The sequence below is a fragment of the Symphalangus syndactylus genome, chromosome 2 (assembly GCF_028878055.3).
Source record: "Symphalangus syndactylus isolate Jambi chromosome 2, NHGRI_mSymSyn1-v2.1_pri, whole genome shotgun sequence".
Classification (NCBI taxonomy): Eukaryota; Metazoa; Chordata; class Mammalia; order Primates; family Hylobatidae; genus Symphalangus; species Symphalangus syndactylus.
In genome coordinates this window covers 43,334,246-43,356,393 of record NC_072424.2, presented here as the reverse complement: position 1 = coordinate 43,356,393, position 22,148 = coordinate 43,334,246, and the positions used below count along the sequence as shown (strand labels likewise).

The 22,148-nt window shown below is 43.5% G+C and overlaps 1 protein-coding gene across 43 annotated transcripts in view; it reads right to left on the bottom strand.

The window, feature by feature from the left end:
* Window positions 1-2,853: 2,853 nt before the first annotated feature.
* Window positions 2,854-22,148, bottom strand: part of SORBS1 (sorbin and SH3 domain containing 1) — a 253,422-nt gene continuing 234,127 nt past the window's right edge. For 24 of the 43 annotated variants that reach the window (XM_063628529.1, XM_063628545.1, XM_055254532.2 and 21 more), the window contains 3 exons: window positions 13,712-13,770; window positions 10,032-10,144; window positions 2,854-6,208 (listed from right to left, as the gene is read on the bottom strand). In XM_063628529.1, coding sequence (XP_063484599.1) covers window positions 6,141-6,208; window positions 10,032-10,144; window positions 13,712-13,770 — 240 coding nt within the window. In that variant the 3' untranslated portion in view covers window positions 2,854-6,140. Of the gene's footprint in view, window positions 6,209-10,031; window positions 10,145-13,711; window positions 13,903-14,491; window positions 14,552-22,148 lie in introns of all 43 variants that reach the window. The other 19 variants (XM_055254448.2, XM_055254471.2, XM_055254456.2 and 16 more) reach the window with 2 other exon arrangements.

Below are 22,148 nucleotides of genomic sequence, written 5' to 3'. Positions count from 1 at the left end.
TCCCAGAGTGCTGGGATTACAGGCGTGAGTCACCATGCCTGGCCAAAAGCCACAAAGGTTTTTACAAGTAAAGTTGCCTCTTTAGTCAAAGTGATTAGTCTAGGGAAGAGTAAATAACCAGGCTGGGCCTGCCAGCATCTGGAGTTGTTTTCAGGGAAAGCCAAATAGGAAGGTCCTTTTGCCTTGAGAATTTGGAGTCAAGAGAGCTGGAAGGAGGCTGGAGCAGCCTGCAGCCATGTTTCCCACTGCTGCATTCAGTAGGTGAAAATGTAGCCAAACAAAATGCCAAGAATAAGACAAATACTGATGAGAAAGTTTGAGTCTCTGGATTAACTCCTGATTGAGGCTAGTTCTAACGCCCTTTGGTATGTCTCAGCCAATGCAGTAGTGTTAGGTTTTGTTTTTTTTTTTGTGAGATGGAGTGCAGTGGCATGATCTCGGCTCACTGCAACCTTTGCCTCCCGGGTCCCAGCGATTCTCCTGCCTCAGCCTCCTGAGTAGCTGAGATTACAGGCGCACACCACCATGCCTGACTAATTTTTGTATTTTTAGTAGAGATGGGGTTTCACCATATTGGTCAGGCTAGTCTCAAAATCCTCTCCTCAGGTGATCCACCCACCTCGGCCTCCCAGAGTGCTGGGATTACAGGCGTGAGCCACCACACCCAGCCTAAGCTTCTACCATTTAATCATTGAAAGGGCCCTCCCACAATTGACTCTTTGGGCTGTAATTATATTGGGAGAGATCTGCTTTCCGCAGGAGCATGTATTGAGATAAAATAACAGAGGGCTGAGAATGCAGTGAAGATCTAGAAAAAGGATGAAGAAGGGGCTGGCCAGCCAAAAGCAGGTGAACCAAGGAGCAGCAATTCATGGAAGCGGACAACGTAGTAGTTTTAATTGAGTGGTGGGAAACACACTTCCATGGACTTGGTGGGAGTATAATTGGAACTTTTGGGAAGTCAACTTGGAAATCTCTTAAGATTTGAAATGTTCCTGCTCTTTAAGCCAATAATTTTACTCAGAGCAGCATTGTTGTGGTAAAAAGCTGGCAATAACCTCAAATACTTGCATCATCAATAGAGGATGGGTTAAGTTATGGAAACATGTCCCAGTTCTACTAAAGGAAAGTAAAGGTGTATGAGACTACATAAAGCATTTTAGAGACGTGTGTGTTTAGTATGTGTAGAAAAGCAAGCTGGGAGGACCATATATCGGAGCGATCTCCATGAGGAGTATCATTACGGAGAACTTTCACTTTCTACGTTTGTATGAAACCAGCATAATTTGAAAGATTAATTCGTTGTTTCTGCCACTGTAAGAAAATGGTTTCCCTTCTTTCATTGTTGGTAGAACGTATTCTGAGTTCTAGGATCTCTGGCCTCAAGGGCTTATTTATCCGTTTATTTGATCAACAAAGGATTGAGTGCCACATTAGACTCTCTTCTTGGTGCCAGGCATATATTAGCAAAACAGAGCCACTAACCCCACGGACTTTACGGGATTGCTTGTGGAGACAAATCTCAGATGGTGATAAGTGTTATGGAGAAACAGAGGAGGAAGAGGGGGATGGAATGCAGGGGGTGGGGACAATAGGTTCCTAAATGTATGTAAAGTAGTCACAAAAAGCCTCATTACAACAGGAAGACCTAAAGGAGGAAGAAAACCATGCAGCTCTTGGGGAAAGGGCCTTCCAGGCACAGGGGATTGCAAACATGAAGACCCTGAACCTCAAATGTGCTTAAGGAGTCTGAGGCCATAAAGAGGGCTGTGTGGCTGGAATGAAGGAGATGAATTCAGGGGTAAGGGGGACAGCAGGAGCAGTATGTCTATGGACTTGCCATTGTACCACATTAGCGAGATGAGAAGCCACTAGAGGGTTTTGGACCAACGTTAAGATGATCACTCTGGTTGCTCTGTCTAGACTAGACTAGAGGGGGCAAGAGCAGAAGCAGGGAGGCCAGTTAGAAAGTTATTGCAATGATCCAGGTGACAGAAAATGGCTTGGGCTATGATGGTAGAAGTGATTGGGTTCTAAATGTAGTTAGGAGGTAAGCTGATGGATTTGTTGGAGACAAGGGTTCATAGGGCCTGTGATTCAAGGCCTAGTGTTAAAGACTGTCAGACTCTTGGAAGAAGAGACTGTTAGGCCCCTCTCCCAGATCTGTTTGAGGCCCAAGTACACTGAGTTACCCCAGAGGAAGCATTGCAAACTGGTGCTTTGAGTTGGAGGTGGAGGACAGAACGCAGGGAGAGAGGGTAGAGGCATGAGCTTTCCTATTAGGGGACAGATCCATGCCTTGTGTGCAGCAGACCCCATCCCACACTAAGATGGCAGTAGTTGTAGCCATGGGATGCCAGGGGAAACTGCATGCCTAATGCCTTAACACATTTTGTTTGGAGGAGAAAAAGGACAGATTGCATTTTCGCCCACCCATACCAAGAGAGGACTCATAGCCAGATTAATTTGATTTAGAAAAACAAAGTGCTATGTCATTTCCCATACCCATGTTTTATACAGCAAATCTAGACCAATTATACATATTTTATAATGTTTTACTTTTGTTTTTAAAGACATTTGCGCATTACTTTTGTTATCAGAACAAATACAAAGATATTTTAGAAATAATGGCAAAATGGTCAACAGTAATCAATTAATTCAGAGGGTCAGGAGTTAGGTTATTGAGAAAAAAGTAAGGTAAGAAGTGGTGTCTTCAAGGAGGTGGCAGAAGGCAGATGGTAAATGATTAAGAATGGAAAGGAGGGTATAAGAAATTGAAGCAGTGAATTTAAGCCTCATTTCAGAAGCTTGGCAAAGGAAGGAAAGAAACAATGAATGACCAGAACAAACATATGCCACGCAATTCTGAATAAAGTTTATTAAATAATATGTACAGCAAATGTAGTAATTCAACACATCTATTTATCAAATCAATCCACTGCAATGAAGAAAAATAAATGAACAGAAAAATCTATGTCTGCACAGGACATGCTCTCAGTGTGTAATTTAAACGGCAATACTTTAAATTAATTGGTTATATATAATGTCAGTTATTTTTCTTTCAGAATATAATCTTTTTTGTAGTAACCTATTCTAGCAATAGGACTTAATACGACTGCAGATAAATAGGACTGCAAAAACCAAAAACCCAAAATAATGAAATTAAAAAGGAAAAAAAAAAACTGTAACTGAGATCATAGTTACCTTCCCTCCCCAATAGAATACTTATCGTAAATTTTAACACTTTACAATGGCTATTTTTGTGCTAAAAACCTGTAGGTGAGTTATTTGGAATTCCTTCATTTAAATAAAAATGCAAAAAAACTTCATAAGTTCCTTCACCCCCTTCCATTCAAATTTTTAAAATTATTTTTCTATACAAGGTAGGTACATGGGATATACAAAGTTAAATATACATATTTACAGTCCCACTTCTTAAGCACATTATTTTTTTTTTCTTTTACTGATCCCAGAGAGACTGCAAAAGATAAGGAGTTTGGGGCTTGCCTTTACCCGGAAGCATGGCTAATATATCAAAATGTGTTGCAAGGCATGCCGCCAATTAGTTGCACTTGCTATTAATAAACCAGTATAAACATTTCAGCATAAAAATAGGTACTTTATATTACTAAATGTCTGAAGACAAAAGAGCAATTGGAAATCTGTTTCTTGTTTCATCATACATAGGAAGGCGACGTGATGCAAATTTTAACACAAGATTTTATTAAAGACGGGCAAATTGGTGAGGCATACCTGAATTTCTGGAGATATACAAATGCGTGAGGCTGGCATCATATGCAAATGTGGCTTTACAAATTGGTTTTATTTTCTAGCTGTATTTAAAGAGGTGTTCCAAATTACCTACTAATCAAGAAGCACCCCTGAAAAAACTATTAGATAAGACAGTGTTATTAATGGTTTGCATCTAAAGACCAGGAAACACATTAGCCAATATATTCCAAAATCGGTGAAATGCTGCCGTGCGAATTGCACGTGCATATGCATTTTTACTATATTCCCTCAGAGACAGTAAAAAAAAAAAAAAAAACACCCCAAAAAAACAGTGCTCTTAGATGGTGGAGCAGACCTTCCAAAGCAAGAGGTCTTACTCTTACTGGGTTTTAAGGAAAATCAGGAAGTCTCCTTCTACCCAGAAAGCTCACCCCCTCCAGTTCCATAACCTTTTCCCTTGGGATTAAGGCCCTGCTCTGTCATACTTAAAAACAAATGTCTGTGGGAGGAGGTAACTCATTCCTATTATCATTTACACCTTAGTGTGAATGAATTAGTTGCAGTTTCTTTCCTGAGAACAGGATTTGAAAGAACAATAGGGAGAAAGTGAGGGTACTGTGGCTGTCTGGTGGGGGATGGGAAGCCGGTGGGATCCTAAGATGGGTATTTGTGACAGCAGCTGAGGCACAGGCATTGAAAACAAATTTTGCCTACCTGTAAAGACTCTAGACTTTGGGACAGTGGTCCTGGGGTAATTCTGAGATATATGCAGACAGCCAGGGGTTCCTGTACACAACCCTACCACCTAGAATTGCTACTCCTATTTGTAAGCTTGGATGTGTATCTGTGGGGGAAGATGAGAGTTTAGACTCTGGAAAATATTCCAAGTATTTCCAGCTATGAACTACCCTCAGACAAAGGTTCTTCCAGCACCCTAGTTGTTTAAAAGTGGGCTAATGGAGATGGCAATATGACAATGCTTTCTAGGATCCCTCCAGGGAAAATTCATCTCTTCCTCCCTCACACCCTTCTTAGCACATATCACAGTCTCTCTTGATTAAGTTCGTTTTCCTGTGTCTGTCTCCCCAATCACCTCTGAGTTTCTGGTGGGCAGGGAATGGGTCATTTCTGTATTTGTCTCACTCAGGGGTCTAAGACAGGCCGATAAACTTCCTTGAGTTGGACAGAGTTGTGACCAAGCAGCCCGGGCATCATAGGGGCCTCTCTCTTCTGATCTGGCCCCCACAAAGAACAGACGTCCTGGTTGCTGCTGGTAGTGGCAGAATTGCTGCTTCAGTCTGAAGAGAAGCCTCGCCAGGGTGTATTCAGATTCACAACCCTGGTTACTACATTTTGTGTGATCCTTGAACTCCTACAGGGAGTAGATCTGGAGCCACAGCAAACCCTGGGCATGTCTTGCTTATGGTTGTCCTCCCAGCAGCCAGAGTACATTGGTGTATGTTAAATGAATCACTGAACATCATTTTTGGTTTTCTATGAGAATATGCCTCCCAATTCTAAACTGTCCCAGACAAACACAAGCCAGAAAAGAAAACTTAGCAATAGTGCTCTGATAAACGCAGCTGCACTGTCCTGAAGGTAACCATTTCTAAAAGCCAAGGATATGGGAAAAGAATGAACTGCAAGTGGCCTCCAGAGCCACAGGGCTTCCTGACTTCACCACTCAGAAGACAGACATAACCTATCTGCTTGGCCATCTGTTCCCCAATTCTCATGGGCAAACCTTGTGTGCTTTTCTGTCTGAACACCAGGGCAGTCAATGGCACTGCTGCACAGCAGGCTGAATGCATTGGGTGCCTCAGGTTTGCTTCCGTTTCCCCATCCACACCTCAGCAGGTTGAGTGAGGGATTTGGTCTTGGGCAGTGTGGGGGACTCCACCTTTGTCTAGGGACAGTCTTGGTAGCTCAGACTGACCTCCAGCAGCGTTACAGGATCAGCTGGCTCCAGGGGAGCTGAGAAATGTAGGCTGGGGGTCTTGGTGCATTCCTGGGCTTGAAGCCTCCAGGCTCAATGATTCTTTTGAGATGGGAGCTCTCTAAGGCTGGGGCAGCAGGAGGCATTTCTGGCTAACTCTGCTCCTGGACTATGCTTCAGGTCAGATTATCCAAGAGGTGGAGGGGAGGGGAAAGGCTGAAGTGGCTCCCAGAAGCGGCTAAGTAAATACAATTTGCTTCAATTCTTTTTGCTCGGCACACTAGTTCGGCCCTGTCTAACACACAGTAACCTTAGACAGGCTTGGGTTTTAAACACAACACTTCTCTGTCCCTGTCTTTTGCTTCTTACTTTATCCACTGTATTAATTTTCCTACTGACTCAACTAAAAAGATCAGTTCATGAATGATGCTTCATCCTCCAATAAAAATAATCTCCATGGTTTTCAGTCTTCTTACAGATACAAAGGTTTTACATAGTTGCCTGGAAAAGTACCAAACTGCCTTGTCCTTCTTGAAGTACCTATGAAAAAACACACACATACAAAACATGAGAAGACCCACTTGCTTGAGTTGAGACAGCACACTGCAGAGATTTCTGCTCCAAAATCCCTTGTAACAGTCCTGCAGCTTAGAGAATACCATATGGTTTCCAAAGTCCTTTCCCCTATCTTATCTCACTCAGGCTGCCAAATAATGCTGGGTGGTAAGCAATGTAGGCATTTCTAGTACTCCTGTTTTTCAGAAGAAGGAACCCAGGTTCAGAGAGTAGAAGTAACATGTTTGAGGTCCCACTGCTTAGTAACTATCAGAGGCAGAATCTGAACCGAGGTCTTCTGACTCCCAGTCCATTGCTCTTTCCAACACTTCTGCTTTGTGGAGGAATTCATACATTTATCTGACACAAGAAGATACCTGGGATTTAGATTTTCTAAACCATGCAGTTTCTAAAAGCCCACTGACTATGGCCACCCATCAAAAGGAAATTCCTATTGAGCTTGTGCCTAAGCCCCCAACTGAGTCCCTATCTTTGGTACTAACCTTGTTAGGGCTCCTGCTAAGCCAGGAGCACTGAGCCATCTGGGAACAAAGCCCTTCCTGGGCTGCTCCAGATGCAGCACTGCTGATCCTTAATCTAGTTCCTTCCCTTGGGATTCTCTCTCTAAAGCAGGAGTGGCAAACATATGTTGTATCATCATTATCGTCTCTTTAGCAGACATCCCAATTTGATAATTGCACCCTTATCACGATTGGCTTAGATTTGGCTTTGGAATCCTGTTGTACACAACATCTCAAGCAGCCACTACCAGTGGGTTGGAATTACTACCCAAAGTGAAACTTCTAAGCTAAAAAAATATGTTAAAGCTTAGGACATCTAAAACATCTAGTTGAACTCCTATGGAGAATGGCCAAGAAGGTTAGAGAACTGAGATGGCAGGATACAGAGATAGTAAGAACCGTGCCTAGGGCCACATAGCTAGTTAGCATCTTTCCTTATGGATGAGAAAAATGAGTTCTGCTAAGGCTACTTTATTTGTAGTTTGAAAACGCTACTTTTCGGCCGGGCGCGGTGGCTCACGCTTGTAATCCCAGCACTTTGGGAGGCCGAGGCGGGCGGATCACGAGGTCAGGAGATCGAGACCACGGTGAAACCCCGTCTCTACTAAAAATACAAAAAAATTAGCCGGGCGTGGTGGCGGGCGCCTGTAGTCCCAGCTACTCGGAGAGGCTGAGGCAGGAGAATGGCGTGAACCCAGGAGGCGGAGCTTGCAGTGAGCCGAGATTGTGCCACTGCACTCCAGCCTGGGCGACAGAGCGAGACTCCGTCTCAAAAAAAAAAAAGAAAACGCTACTTTTCAAGCGACTGAGGAGGCTGGGCATGGTGGCTCACGCCTGCAATCCCAGCACTTTGGGAGGCTGAGGCAGGCAGATCACTTGAGGTCAGGAGTTCGAGACCAGCCTGGCCAAGACAATAAACCCCATTTCCATTAAAAATATAAAAATTAGCTAGGCGTGCTGATGCGGGCCTGTAGTCCCAGCTACTTGGGAGGCTGACGCAGGAGAAGCGCTTGAACCCGGGAGGTGGAGCTTGCAGTGAGCCAGGTTTGTGCCACTGTACTCGAGCCTGGGTGACAAACCAAGACTCTATCCCAAAAAAAAAAAAAAAAAAAAGGGAGTGAAGAGTTGAAGGATGCAAGGAAGATACTCATCCCAAAATATTTCCTTTACCCAGCTGCCTGGCAGGCCTTCATTAGAGAACTGGTGCTCCTTCCCACACCTAAGTTCTCATAAAAAAAAATATATATTCCTGAACGAGTTTAACAGCTAGTGCATACTAGCGCTGCACTCTCTAAAATGATAGCCACGTGTGACTACCGAGCACTTGAAATATAGCTAGTCTGAAATGAGCTGTGCTGTAACTATAAAATACACATTGGGTTTCAAAGACGTAGTATGAAAAGATGTCTGTAAAAGAACTCACTAACAATTTCTAATACTGATTACACGTTCAAATGGTAGCATTTTGAATGCACTGGGTTTACAAAATACATTAGAATTAATTTCACTGGTTTCTTTTTACTTCTTTTCAATGTGGCTTCTAGAAAATTTTACACTTCATACATGGCTTACATTGCGTTTCTATTGGATTGCACTGCACTAGAGTGGTCACTGACTTCTCAGACCTGATTTCCACTGAACAGATGACTCAAAGTAGTGAGGGCCGTGGGCTTCTGTGGACCTTGGGTGGATGGGGCAGTTCTCTAAGAGGCTGGTGAGGACAAGGCAAATCTTTCTGACTTCTCATTCATGCTGAGGTCTTGCTGTCCTCACCACCCGAACCCTGCTATTACTTTGCTTTAGCAAAGCCTTGCCAGAAAAATCAGGGAAGGGCTGGTCTTTGGAAAGAAGATGAAGGTAAAGCCACTTGTACAGGGAGAAACTGAGGCAGAATGGGTCAATATCTCCCAACATTATATTCATGCCTGAGCAGAAAGAACACAGATTTCAGGAGAGATGGGTGGCCTGAGTTCAAATCCTGACCCCACTATTTGCTACCTTGGTGATCTTGGCGTAGTTAATTAACTTCTTTGGGCCTCAGTTTTTGAATCTGATAAATGAGGATAATTCTTATCTTACAGGGCTGTTTGTTGAGAGAACGTCAATAAAAGCATATCAAACACAGTGTCTGCTTTGTAACAGAATCTCAATAAATATTGATCTCTCTCCTTCTTGTAAAGGCAAATCCTTTAATTAAGCAGGCTGCTTTGATTAATATTATTGAAAGCCTGGAGTAAATAAGGTCTTTAGAATGTCTACGCATATGCCTGAGTTTCATGGTAGAGACATAGGCTCAGTCAACATTTTCTTGTGTTATTTCATAAGGGTTTTAAAAATAAAATTTCCAAATGCAAAATAGACACATGCACAATATAAATATAAGTGGAAACTAGGGCTGGGTGCGGTGGCTTATGCCTGTAATCCCAACACTTTGGGAGGCCAAGGTGGGTGGATCACCTGAGGTCAGGAGTTCAAGACCAGCCTGACCAACAAGGTGAAACTCTGTCTCTACCAAAAATACAAAAATTAGCTGGGCGTGGTGGCAGGTACCTGTAGTCCCAGCTACTCGGGAGGCTGAGACAGGAGAATTGCTTGAACCCAGGAGGCAGAGGTGGCAGTGAGCCGAGATCGCGCCACTGCACTCTAGCCTGGGCGACAGAGCGAGATTCTGTCTCAATAAATAAATAAATAAATAAATAAAAATAAAAAAATAAAAAAAAAAAGGAAACCCAATTAATAAATTTGACAACTACCCTTCTGTGCAGCAGATTTGGTTTCAGGTTCAACATTAGCAACATCGACACCATCATAATAGCAACACAGACTGGTGGCCCAGAATTCCCAAGGTCGTAAAAATCTGAGAAGGCTCTTCATTTTTTTTTTTTTTGTTTTTTTTTGAGGCGGAGTCTCGCTGTCACCCAGGCTGGAGTGCAGTGGCGCGATCTCGGCTCACTGCAAGCTCCGCCCCCCGGGTTCACGCCATTCTCCTGCCTCAGCCTCCTGAGTAGTTGGGACTACAGGCGCCCGCCACCACGCCCAGCTAATTTTTGTATTTTTAGTAGAGACGGGGTTTCACCGTGTTAGCCAGGATGGTCTCGATCTCCTGACCTCGTGATCCGCCCGCCTCGGCCTCCCAAGGTGCTGGGATTACAGGCGTGAGCCACTGCGCCCGGCCCGAGAAGGCTCTTCTTTCTGTGCAGAGAAGATTGCTTTGCTTTTTGCATGGCTCATCGCCCCGTTATTCCCTCAATACACAACTAGTAAGAAAAGCACGATGAGATTCTTACCAACAAACCATCCATCGTCACATTTTTCCATGACATCAACGATATCTCCATCGCGGAGTTCCAACTCATCATCATTCTGTGGTATATAGCTATATAATGCTTGATAGCTAAATCTAAACACGAAAAAAAAGAATAGTAAGTGACTCAAATGTCAACAGGATTAAATAATGAATTTTTAAACTCCATTTCAAGTTCAGTCAACTTTTCAGTAGTGTTTCCTACTTATCAGTAGGGATAAAAGCATTTTATTGACTATTTCCCTAATAACTTAGCATTTGGGGAGATGCATTCAACATATAAGTTAATTAAGACTGAGGGATGGAGAACTTCTGACAAGCAAGCCATGATCAGTCTTACTTAGCTTCATTTGGTTACCATAGCCAAGCCTTTTTATCTAGAGCACTTCCTACTCTACCCCGACCTCTGCCTTTAAAGCAGTGGTCCCCAACCTTTTAGGCACCAGGGACTGGTTTTGTGGGAGACAATTTTTCCACAGATGGAGTGGGGTGGGGGGGATGGTTTTGGGATGAAACCATCACGACATTAGTTAGATTCTCATAAGGAGGGCATAACCTTGATCCCTCACATGTGCAGTTCACAATAGGGTTCATGCTCCTGTGAGAATCTAATGCACTGCTGATCTGACAGCACGCAAAGCCCAGGTGGTAATGCCTGGGGATCGGGGACCCCTGCTTTAAAGTAAACTAAGCCTTTTCCTTAACACAGGATAATATATGTAGATTATCAAGCATAATCAGAAGTTATTTGGGCCCAGAGACATTACATTCTGGTCATATATATGGAGAACATAAAACATTTGTTTTTTAAAAAAAGTGTGTGTATAATAGTCATATATAATATATATAATAGCTACATATATAGCTATTAAAAGTACATTCCAATTGTCTCACTGTTTAGCAAAACTAAACAGTGAGTTTCTTTACATGCCTAAACACATTTCATTCACTGCTTTTAAATGTGGATGTCATTTTTCTGAAACCCTTTGAAAGTTTTTTTCTTTATTCTATCCCAGTGAGCGTTGAGGGCAAGATTTTTATTTACTTGCTAGTTGGCCTAAGGCATTGGGTCGGTGCTGTTTTGTCGGTTCTAGCAGCCACTGGAGACAGCTGGACTGCTTGTGGTGAAACCTGATCCTTGCTTTGGCATCAAGGAAAAGCTTTGTTTTTATTTATTTCTTCAACAAATACATAAGAGGCACCTACTATGCACCAACTTTACAACTCTGTTTACTATTTTGAGACACAACAGTAGCAGGCAAAACTGTAAATGAGCCAGTCATCTACCATTTCCAGTAGATGTCAATGAATTCCAGTGTGCAAGCAAGAAAGACTAGAAACAAGCAAGTGGAAGTCAGTTCCCAGAAACAAGAGGTTCATTCTGCTCTGCTAAAACCAGAGGCACAACTTCACTTTCCATATTTATCCAAATGTATTCATAATTTGGAGGATGGATCTGGTTGCCAGAAGGTAGGTCTCAAATGAGGAATTAAGAGATGCAGATCAATTTCCAATCGGTAAATAAATACTTTTTTTCATGTTTCTGTATTTGCTTGCTGTCTCCTACTCAATTTGGAGTCCCCTACTAGCCTCCCAATACATGTCCCTTGCCAGCTTCTTAGAATGCCTGGGCCCTTTAACTCCCACCATGGCTGCTTTGCCAGCCTCAGCCCTGGGAAATAACTCCAATATCTGCTTCTCTGTTTTCACTCCTAGACAGTGGAGACTGGCTGGACAAAGTCCCACACTCTTGCTGCTTGGGTCCCCAAGTCAGCTCTAATTTGGGATGAACCTCATACTCCTCAGAACATTGTCCCATGGGGTCCTCCCCCCAGCTCTCCTGCCAATCCTGATGCCCCATGCTCAGCCAAGAGCTCTCACTCTGCCCCCACTTCTGGAGACCAAAGCTTGCTGTGGGCAGCACCTTAATCCTCCTCCCCTCCAGATTTAAGTCTCTGTGCCTCCACTCCCCTTCCTACCCCTGCTCACACATGTGAGGAAAGAAGGTCCCTTCTCCAAGCCATGTTGAACCCCCTTCCTGGGCTCTTCCTTCACTTACTTTTTTTTTTTTTTTTTTTTTTTGACAGCGTCTCGCTCTGTCTCTAGGCTGGAGTGCAATGGCACAATCTCGGCTCACTGCAACCTCTGTCTCCGGAGTTCAAGCGATTCTCCTGCCTCAGCCTCCCAAGTAGCTGGGACTACAGGCATGTGCCACCACGCCCAGCTAATTTTTGTATTTTTGGTAGAGACAGGGTTTCACCATGTTGGCCAGGACGGTCTCGATCTCTTGTCCTTGTGATCCGCCCACCTTGGCCTCCCAAAGTGCTGGGATTACAGGTGTGAGCCACCGCACCTGGCCTCACTTACATCTTATTTGCATTAACTGGCATTTTACTCTGGTAAAATTTGCTTGTCTCTGCACCCTAAAAACACCTCCCTGGCCTCTGCGATTCCCTTGATCTATAGCCCCCTGCCTTTCAGTCACCACTGACCCTTCCTAACACAGCACTTGCCACTACCCCTACTAACACTAATACTGCCATATCAGAGGTCCCCAGGGATTTTTCCAGTTGCCATGGAAAATGCCTGGTGGACATTTCTCATTTCCCACTCTTGGCCTCTCTGGGGCAGGTGACATTGCTGATCAGATGCTGTAGCTGTTCTGTGAAGTGAACGTCTTAGACCCTCACTGGCATCTCTTGTTGCCCTTCTCTGTCTCTGTGGCTGGCTAGGCTTCTTTACCTGTATCTCTGTTGGTAATTATACTCACTTCCACGGTTACAAAATGCCCACTTTGTCCTGGCTCAGGCCCTCATGGCTTCTTAGCTGGATTGATGTCTTCTAACAAACATCTTTGTCCCTGATCTATGAAATCTGCCCTCCACTCTGTTGCCAGAGTTATCTCCCTACAACAAAATATGATCAATATGTTCCTTACTTCAAAAACCTTCAATGGCTCCCTAGTACCTGCAGAATAAAATCCAAACTTACTTCAACTGCATTCTGGAATCTACCATCTGGTCCCATCCCACCTCTGAGCTTCATCTCTATCTCTTCCATGAACCATATGCTGCAGCTACACGGGCCCTTTCAAGTTCTCCAAATACCACCCACTCTATGCCTTTGCACATGTGGTCCTCACCTCTGGGAAGATATTTTCCTCCCTTTTCTAGCTCTCAGAATCCAGTTTGTCTTTCAGTGTTTGGTCCAAATCTCTCTTTCTCTGTGCACAGAGTTTTCTCCTATGTGCTTAAAACATGGGAGATATCCAATAATTTTTTATGAATGAATGAATGAATGAATGAATGAATGAATGAAGCAACCCTTTCATTCATGGCTGGTCAGAATTAACTATTCCTTCCTCTATATTCCCACTACGCTAGCACTGAAACCAGTCAGCACAGCTCTCATTTGACATTCTACAGCAGTTAATCTTTACCTGTCTCTCTCTCCCAGCAGTCTATGATGGCCTTTATTTACCTGCCACCTGTTTTCACCTCGGCTGATGCAGACAATGGCCTTCACTAGAAATCCTCAAGAGAGAACCTGGGAGTAATTCACTCATTCCTGCAAATGACTGCCCCATATTCAGCCAGTGACCCACTTTCTAAGACCAACAGTCCTCTGAGAACATGAGAATCGAAGTTCACCAGGGGTACTTACAAATCCTGTGAGGTTTGACTCCTGTCGGGGGTGACTCTTCGCTGCTGGGCTTGAGGTTGCTGAGAAATGATTAAAGATGATTTATTGTCAGAAGGGGATACCTTGTGATGAAAGTCAAGGGGATGAGAAACAGTGCTGCAGTAATGAACAGATTTTTCGGCAATGTTTATGATCTCACTGCAAACCGCTTCCTGTGAGGTGGCCCCGAGATATCCAGAAACCCCAATAAAACAGTCAACATGGGGACAAAAAAAAGAAAGAGAGGAAGAGATGTAACATTCCAGACGAAGCACATAAGTCCAGGGAGAAAACAGAGTTGAAGATCCAGGTTAAAAAAATAGATATTCCAGTAGTGGAGTGCAGGAGGGATCCAGGCGTAAGCATGGAAAAACAGGTAAGATACAGAAGAATTTGGGATTTAGTAAGAATATTAAAAAAAAAAAGACAGCAGCATAAAAGCCTGAAATTAGTGAGTAACTGTTACAAATAGAATACTTTAGCGTAGAAATGCAAGTATGTATCCCAATCATGCACTAATACATTAATTTAATCCCACATATAGGCAGAGTAGAAATATCGTCTCTAAATTCCTCTGCTCTTTTCCAGGGGCTGGGGGTAATGGAGTGGCCTAACATCTCGCTCTACTACAATAGCTACAGAATTCTTGTAAATAATGTTTCTGTGGGTTAACCAGGCATCACTCTAGTCTAGATTCCAGAAGTAAAGATCAGTAAAAATTCTCTTTAGAAAAGCTGCAGTCTTATTCAACAGGCATCTTACCACATAGCTCTTTTCAGATTCTGTGAGATCAGGTCCTGCTCTCAATGAATGATGAGAAAGCTGTGATCACCAAGCAAATTATAAGGGAGACATTTTAGCAGATGTCACATTGGAAAGGATTCAAAATAAAAGCATGAGCAAATCCACGTACCACACCATCACGCTTGGATGACACCGGATATGGCCACCAAGTCTCCACAACAACAGGGTGGGTGCACAGAAGAAAATGCAAACGTAGAGTTAGAAGCAAGCATCCAGGAAATGAAATGGGAAATTGGAAACATGGCTGCAGTGAAGTGAGGATGAACAACACAGGGTCCCCAGATTGGCAGGAGAGAGACTCAGAAAGGCCATCTTAGCCAGGTCCCTTCACACATATTGGTCCCCTCACGCTCAGCTAGTAAGCCTCTAGGGAAGGCAGCTGAACCCAAAGCCAGTTTTGGTTATTTTGTTGACTGGAAGCCTCCTCTAGCAGAGCAGACCCGTAGAACTATCAAGTCTGTTGTATTTCAGAAACTTATAAAAACTGAAAAAGGGAATAACATTTTTGAAAACTTCCTTGGTAATATATGAAGTATCAACCAAGACCATTCCCCTGGAAAAATCTGCAAATGACACACTCCAGTGAGGTATGAGATGAGTTCAGATAGCTTGTAGGACAGAGCTTGCTTCCAGAAATAGGACTGTGTGTGACGAAACTGTCACTCTTCACTCACCAACCCAGGTACCACATGCTGACATAGAAACACAGGTGCAGACATGGCCAAGCAAACCCGCCTTTTGAGTGGGGCTTCCATTGTAGAGGCCAGGCCTTTACTGGAAGAGTGTTTGGAACCATGTCCCCCAGAAAGGACTCAATTCCAAGCTCTAGGAAGTTTTTCTAAATAAATACCCTGAAGAACCATCCTTGAAAAAATCCTCCAGGTAACATGTAATAATAGCAACAGGCCGGCCAGGCATGGTGGCTCATGCCTGTAATCCCAGCAGTTTGGGAGGCCAAGGCGGGAGGACTGCTTGAGCCTGGGAGTTGGAGACCAGCCTGGGCAACAAAGCAAAACCCCATCTCTACAAAAAAAATACAAAAATTAGCCGGGTGTGGCAGCATACACCTGCAGTCCCAGCTATTTGGGATCAACTGAGCCCGGGAGATTCAGGCCGCAGTGAGCCATGATTGCACTGCTGCACTCCAGCCTGGGTGACAAAGCAAGACCCTGTCTCAAAAAAAAAAAAAAAAAAAAAAAAATTAAAAGAATAAAGCAATAGGCCACAATTCCAGGGCCTTCTAGACGGGCACTTAGAAATCTTTTGTGCATGACCCACTTGTTTCACAGAGAGACACAGAAAGAGTGGGAGTCTCCCCTGGGGTCACACATCAAGTCAGTGGTAGGCTTTTCTCTTGGCTTCATCTATTGTTCCATCTGACCTTGTCTTTTATCCTCAGACCATCTTCTACCTTATCAAGTGTGCTCACTGACCTCATCTTCAGTGAGTCCCTCAGAAACCCTGGAGTCAGGCAGGACAGGGTTTATCATTGTTTTCTTTAAAAACCCAGGAAGCTGATGCTCAGAGGGGTTTCATGCATTCCTCAACATCACACAGCCAGTAAGAGGTAAAGTGGCTCAGCTGCTCTTTCCACTCCACCAGACCACCCTCTCCTGTTCACCTCCACTGGAAATGTCCTCAGCCATCAGCACACCCTGCAGGACTAACTTCCATTGCAGGCATCATTTCAATACCCCTGTCCTTTTGGGAAGCCTCTTCAAGTTCTCCAAAAACCTTCTAAACTGCAACCACTCAAACCAGTCACCTTGCACTCTGACAGAAGTAAAGGGAGAGGCAGAACTAAATGGGCCATGTCATGCTTCTTCTACAATGACTCTGGACGTTAGGTCTTTGCCGGGTGACTGGGAGCCGACCTTGTGTGGCTCCAATACCACCCACCCTCCACTCACTGCCTCTGGATTAAGGTGTCCGTATCACAAAGGAAAGAAATGGACATTTCCAAGTACCTTCTATGCAGGCTTTCAGAAGAATGAAACTTCTGAAATGTCACCTTGAGTGGGTGACAATGACAGGCAGATTTTAACATGACAGAAGGGAGAACTTCCAAACAATCCAACAATACAAGGGGCTGCCTCAAGTGGAAATGAGTTGGCTGCCACGGCAGCTGTTTAAGCTGAGGCTGCTGTGGACTATGACTAATTGGGATATTGTAGAGCCATCCTTCTTAGACTTTAATGTATATAGCTATCATCTGGGATCCTGTTAAAATGTAGACTCTGACTTGATACACATGGGCTGTATTGTGAAATTCTGCATTTCTACTTGGTAGTGCTGACACTGCTGGTTCACAGACCAACTGTAGGCAGCAAGGGTGCAGAGGACCTCAACTGCCCTACACTGAGATTCTTTGGCTACAGTATGCCAAGACTGGTGGTCTGAGTCACACCTCATGAAAACAAAAGTTCTCATAAAAAACAAAATATTTCCAAATTCCAGCTGGTGGCCTCATGACCTCAGGTCAAATGTGGTATAAAGAGAGGACGTAGACAATCTCTTGGCAAGATCTCCATAGTTTACAGAAACCTAGCCTCCTTCCACTCAACTTCATTCATCCCAAAGGAGTGACTGGAATCAATTATCCAGCAAACAATTTGGTGCTGAAAAGAGGATCAGTGAATCAAATATAGTAAGAAGAACTTGATATTTTACAAACATATATAGGTCCATTACATATTTGACTTTTGTACTAACCCTCTGACTTGAGGAGTGCAGAATAAGGAATTTAAGGCTCAGAGGAGTTCCATCCCAGGCACTACTTCTTTTTTTTTTTTTTTTTTTTTTTTTTTGAGACGGAATCTTGCTCTGTTGCCCAGGTGCGATTTGGGCTCACTGCAACCTCTGTTTCCCAGGTTCAAGCAATTCTCCTGCCTCAGCCTCCCAAGTAGCTGGGATTACAGTCATGGGCCACCACGTCCAGCTATTTTTTTTGTATTTTTAGTAGAGATGGGGTTTCACCATGTTGGTCAGGCTGGTTTCAAACTCCTGACCTCAAATCATCTGCCCACCTCAGCCTCCCAAAGTGCTGGGATTACAGGCGTGAGCCACTGTGCCCGACTCCACTTCTATACTCTTGTCCTTTTGGGAAGCATCTTCAAATTCTCCAAACCCCTTCTAAACTGCAATCACTCAAATCAGTCACCTCGGACTCTGACAGGAGTAAAGGAAGAGACAAAACGAAAGGGGCCATTTCATGCTTCTTCTACAATGTCTCGGGACGTTAGGCCTTTGCCAGGTGGCTGGGACCTGACCTTGTGAGGTTTGTACGAGGTAGTGTGAGAGCTGAGCCCTTTGACATCTAATCTCCACCACCTGCCACCTCCCTCTTGGGTCATGATTAGATTGCTTGTGTAACTATGATAGCAACACCCAATTTCTGCCTTGTCTGAAAACAGGCACTATCTATCATTTCTCTTCTTGAATACTTTTTACTCTAGGTGTTCAAAGACATTTCCTTATGTAAAAGATATGGTGTACAGTAATAGCGTCCAATTATTAATTATGAACTATAGTACCGGAAGGGATACTGATGGTCCACTTTGTACCTTCCTTGGTCTCAGGCCATACTCAAAGCTAAGGATAATCATCATCATAGCTTTAACATCTGTATAGTACAAACTTAACCCCATTTCTGAGAGGTAGGGATGACCGGGTGCCTCACTTAGCGTTTGCTGAATAAATGAAGAAAGGTGGCAAGATAAACATATATTCTATTAGCTAAGACTCAATTTCTTTCTGTTTAGATTTAAGTGAAATAGCTCATAAAACTGAAATGTAAACCAGTTTTTTTTCAAGGGACGGAGACATGGCATGGGGGTAGACCCTCAGTGGAAAAAGAAACCATTACTATCTATCACAAGAATCAGCCCTTCATTTTGAAGGCTGTTTATCCTTAGCCACTTTACAGCTTTGTACAGTGCTTCTTCTGGACCTATCCTGTCCAAGATGGTAGCCAGTAGCCACAGGTGGCTGTTGGACACTTGAGATGTGGCAAGTATGAAGTGAAATGTGCTATGTGTAAAAATTTCAAAAACTTAGTACAAAATAAAGAATGTAAAATCTCAGTAATAATTTTTAGATATATTGGGTTACAATATACTACTAAAATTTCAGTTGTTCCATTTTACTGTGTCTACTAGAACATTTTAAAATCACACATGTGGCTTACATTATATTTCTACTAGACAATGCCTCTCTGAACCCTCCCCAGGTCCTCAGCATCTGCCCTTATTTAAGCCTAAGAGAAGACACAAGTTCTAACAAGGACTTCATCTAGGGTTAAGAATAAAGTTAAGAATAAAAAAGAATAAAGTTAAGGATAAGAAAAAATGCTAAGGACATTTCCAACTCTGGTGATGGCATTCTAGTTTTTCACGTGTTTACAAAAACAACCAGCCCAGCACATGCATACACACACACACACACACACACACACACACACACGCTGCACTCCCCTCCTTGCCCCCATTAATAGGAAGCAGGTGACAGTCCTTGATCCAGAAATTGCTTTCTTCCGTATTTGTACACAAGACACAAGTCGCTTCTCCTGGCCTGGAGTGCTTGCTTCATTCTCCCCAAGTGGGTGACCCTGCATGCGTCCTTGCTGTTGCCCTTCTACTTTCAGTTCACAGAAATCCCCCAGAAATCAGATCTTAGCCTCCCTGGAGCTGTTAATCCCTCTGGATCCACAGAACACCTGGCGCTACTGTGGAGTTACTAAGCATCCGCTTCCAGCTTTGGGTGTGTGCCAAAATAGATTGGGCCCAAATAGATTGCACACAGGCTACAGAACAGCAGGAAGTCTTGAAGATGTGGATAGGACAGAGAAACTCAACTTCTCTCTGGCCCCAAATCCCCTCTAAAAACAGCACGAGGCTCTGCTGCTCCCCTAACCTGCCCGAGTCTCACAGGGACAGCACTCCTCTAGTCGTCTCACATCCCAAGTCTTCTCAGACCCCACCCCACCTTTCTGGTGACCTACCCTGACCTCCCAGTGGGACAGTGAGAAAATCCGGGTTCCAGGCCATGCTCTGTACTAATTGATTGTCTTGTGAACAAAATGCTTAACGTCTTACGACTTCCAGTTCTAAAATACATAAGAGGATTGGACATAATTTACATAAATGTCCTTTTTGGCTCTAATGCTCCATGATTGCAATGTGCCTGTCCTATGGGTTAAGAGGTAGGAGTGGGTAGGGGCTGACTTGGCTTAAGGGAGGCAGCACTCTACTCATTGCTTACTGAAGACTGGGAGGGGGAAGGCTTTTGACTGCAGCCTCCAGATATGGATGGAGTGCTCACTTCTGGAAGTATCTCAAGTGATTGCCCCAAAATAGTGATAGAAGATTTGCACCTACTGGAACATCATGGGCAAACTCTTCCAGAGGAGTAGAAAGGCCCGAATGAGTCAGTCTCCTGGGTTTAAGCTCCAGGAAACCACCAGAGCACCCTCAAAACAGCCTCTGACTCCACTGAGTTATCTTATTGAGTTTACTGAGAAAAAGACCACAGCTTAAATATAAAACTAATTACAAACAGCTAGTTCAATTGCTTACCATCTAGATTTTATCTCCTTGCAAATCACTCACTAGACAACACATTAACTTTGTTGTAATTTGAATCTGATTACAACACTGAACTTAAATGCTCAGTAAATATTCAACCAATGCTCAGCCTTCTCTTCATAGACTATCATACAGTCTTCTCTTTCTTTCATAAGACAGTTAGGGGAGTAATGGCAGATACATATTCAAGTGTGAAGAAACCAAAGGCTTTCCAAGAATAGCTTATGTCTTTATACTGAAGGTAAAATAAACTGATTTGTGTAACCCAAAGTAAAATGATTTTCCCATCATTCTTTATTTTCTTCTCTTTCCACCCCCGTGCCGACCATTTTTCTCTTAGGTGGAACAGGGTAAGGTGGATAAAGTAAACTACTTTTGTTTCATTTCCCTGGTACCTCAACATCACACAACAGGTATTTATGGTCCCATTACAGGCTTTGCGCTAGCTGCTTTCATCTCTATTATATTTCATTTAATTCTCATAGTAACTCAAGAAGGTGGTCAACATTGACCTCATTTTACAAATGAGAAAACAAAGACCTGCCATGTGTGAGTTGGGAATGTGAACAGTTAGTATTGGAACATCTGTCTCTCAGACTCCAAGTTCTGCACATTCCACCACACCCCAACTTTCGAGGTTTGTGCTCTGCCAGAGGAAGATATCAGAAGAGCTAGAGAAAGATGCTGACCAACAGGTCACTTAATTTGTCCAGTACCCTGTGGCTGGCACTTTCTACTGACATGCTCCATTCTCCTAACACCTTTATAAGGGTAGACACTTTAGCTTTGGGTCTTAGTCCCTTACCTTTTTTTTTTTTTTTCTGTTGTCCAGACTAGAGTGCAATGGTGTGATCAGGGCTCACTGTAGCCTTGACCTCCCAGACCCAAGCACTCTTCCCATCTCAGCTTCCCAAGTAGGTGGAACCACAGGCACTCGCCACCACACTTGGCTAATGTTTTTATTTTTGTAGAGACACAGTCTCCCTGTGCTGCCCAGACTGGTCTCAAACTCCTGAGCTCAAGAGATCCTCCTGTGTTGGCCTCTGAAAGTGTTAGGATTACAGGTGTGAGCCACCATGCCTGGCCAGTTCCCTACCATTAGTGTTGAGAGAATACCTGCTGCTTATTTTTGTAAGTACTGCAGCCAATGTCTCTCCCCCTCCCGTAAGCTGTTAAACGCCCTCTATTTAGAGATTTCCCTTCTGAGTGAGTCAAAGGAAGATGTTTCCTATATTTACTTGAGTATCTTAACATTTAAAATTTCTTTTTTTCTTGCAGGTTCCATCACAGCTTCCTCTTCTATTTCTAATTTCCATCCTCAAGGCAGGCCTATGCCTCTGTTCTTATCTTTCTGGGAACTAACTTAGTTTCCTTGTGTTGAGAAGTATTCCCTCTGAAGTCACAGCTTTCTGTTTCAAGTTGAGTCACTTTCCCTCCTCCTTTCTCTAAGCCTATAGTTTGTTCTTATGCTTCTCAGACAGATGCTTTGAGGACACATAGCTTTCCTGTATATTGAGATTTTATTTGATTAGCTTCCTTCCCTTTAGGAACCAAACTGACATCACAAAATTTCTGTCACTTTCCTCAGGCCTTGGTTTTCTCATCTCATTGTAAAAGACTGGAGGCGCTTAGCCTGGTGGTCTGTCACAGGTAGACTTGGGTGTGGGCCTTTTGAAATGATGCAAAACTGTGTGTCACTCTCCTCCCCAAACTACTGGCCTAGAGTCCTCGGGTGACCTCAGATTCTCAAAGGTTCTGTGATCCAGAAAAAGCTGTCAGTTACTGGAGTAGATGGTCTCTAAATATTCTCTTTAATTCAAAAATTCTAGGAGGTACTCTCACAATTTGTAAAAACACTTAAAAACCAAGGCTGGATGCCAGTCAACAAATAGTGCTCTGTCACAGAGAAACTCAGTAAATATTCGATCATGCAAACGATGGGATTTTTCAAGATGATCTTCCCTTTGCTTTCTTTTTCTTTTTTTTAGTGGAACAACCAGTTTGATCTGTAACTGACTGTGAACAATGAATTG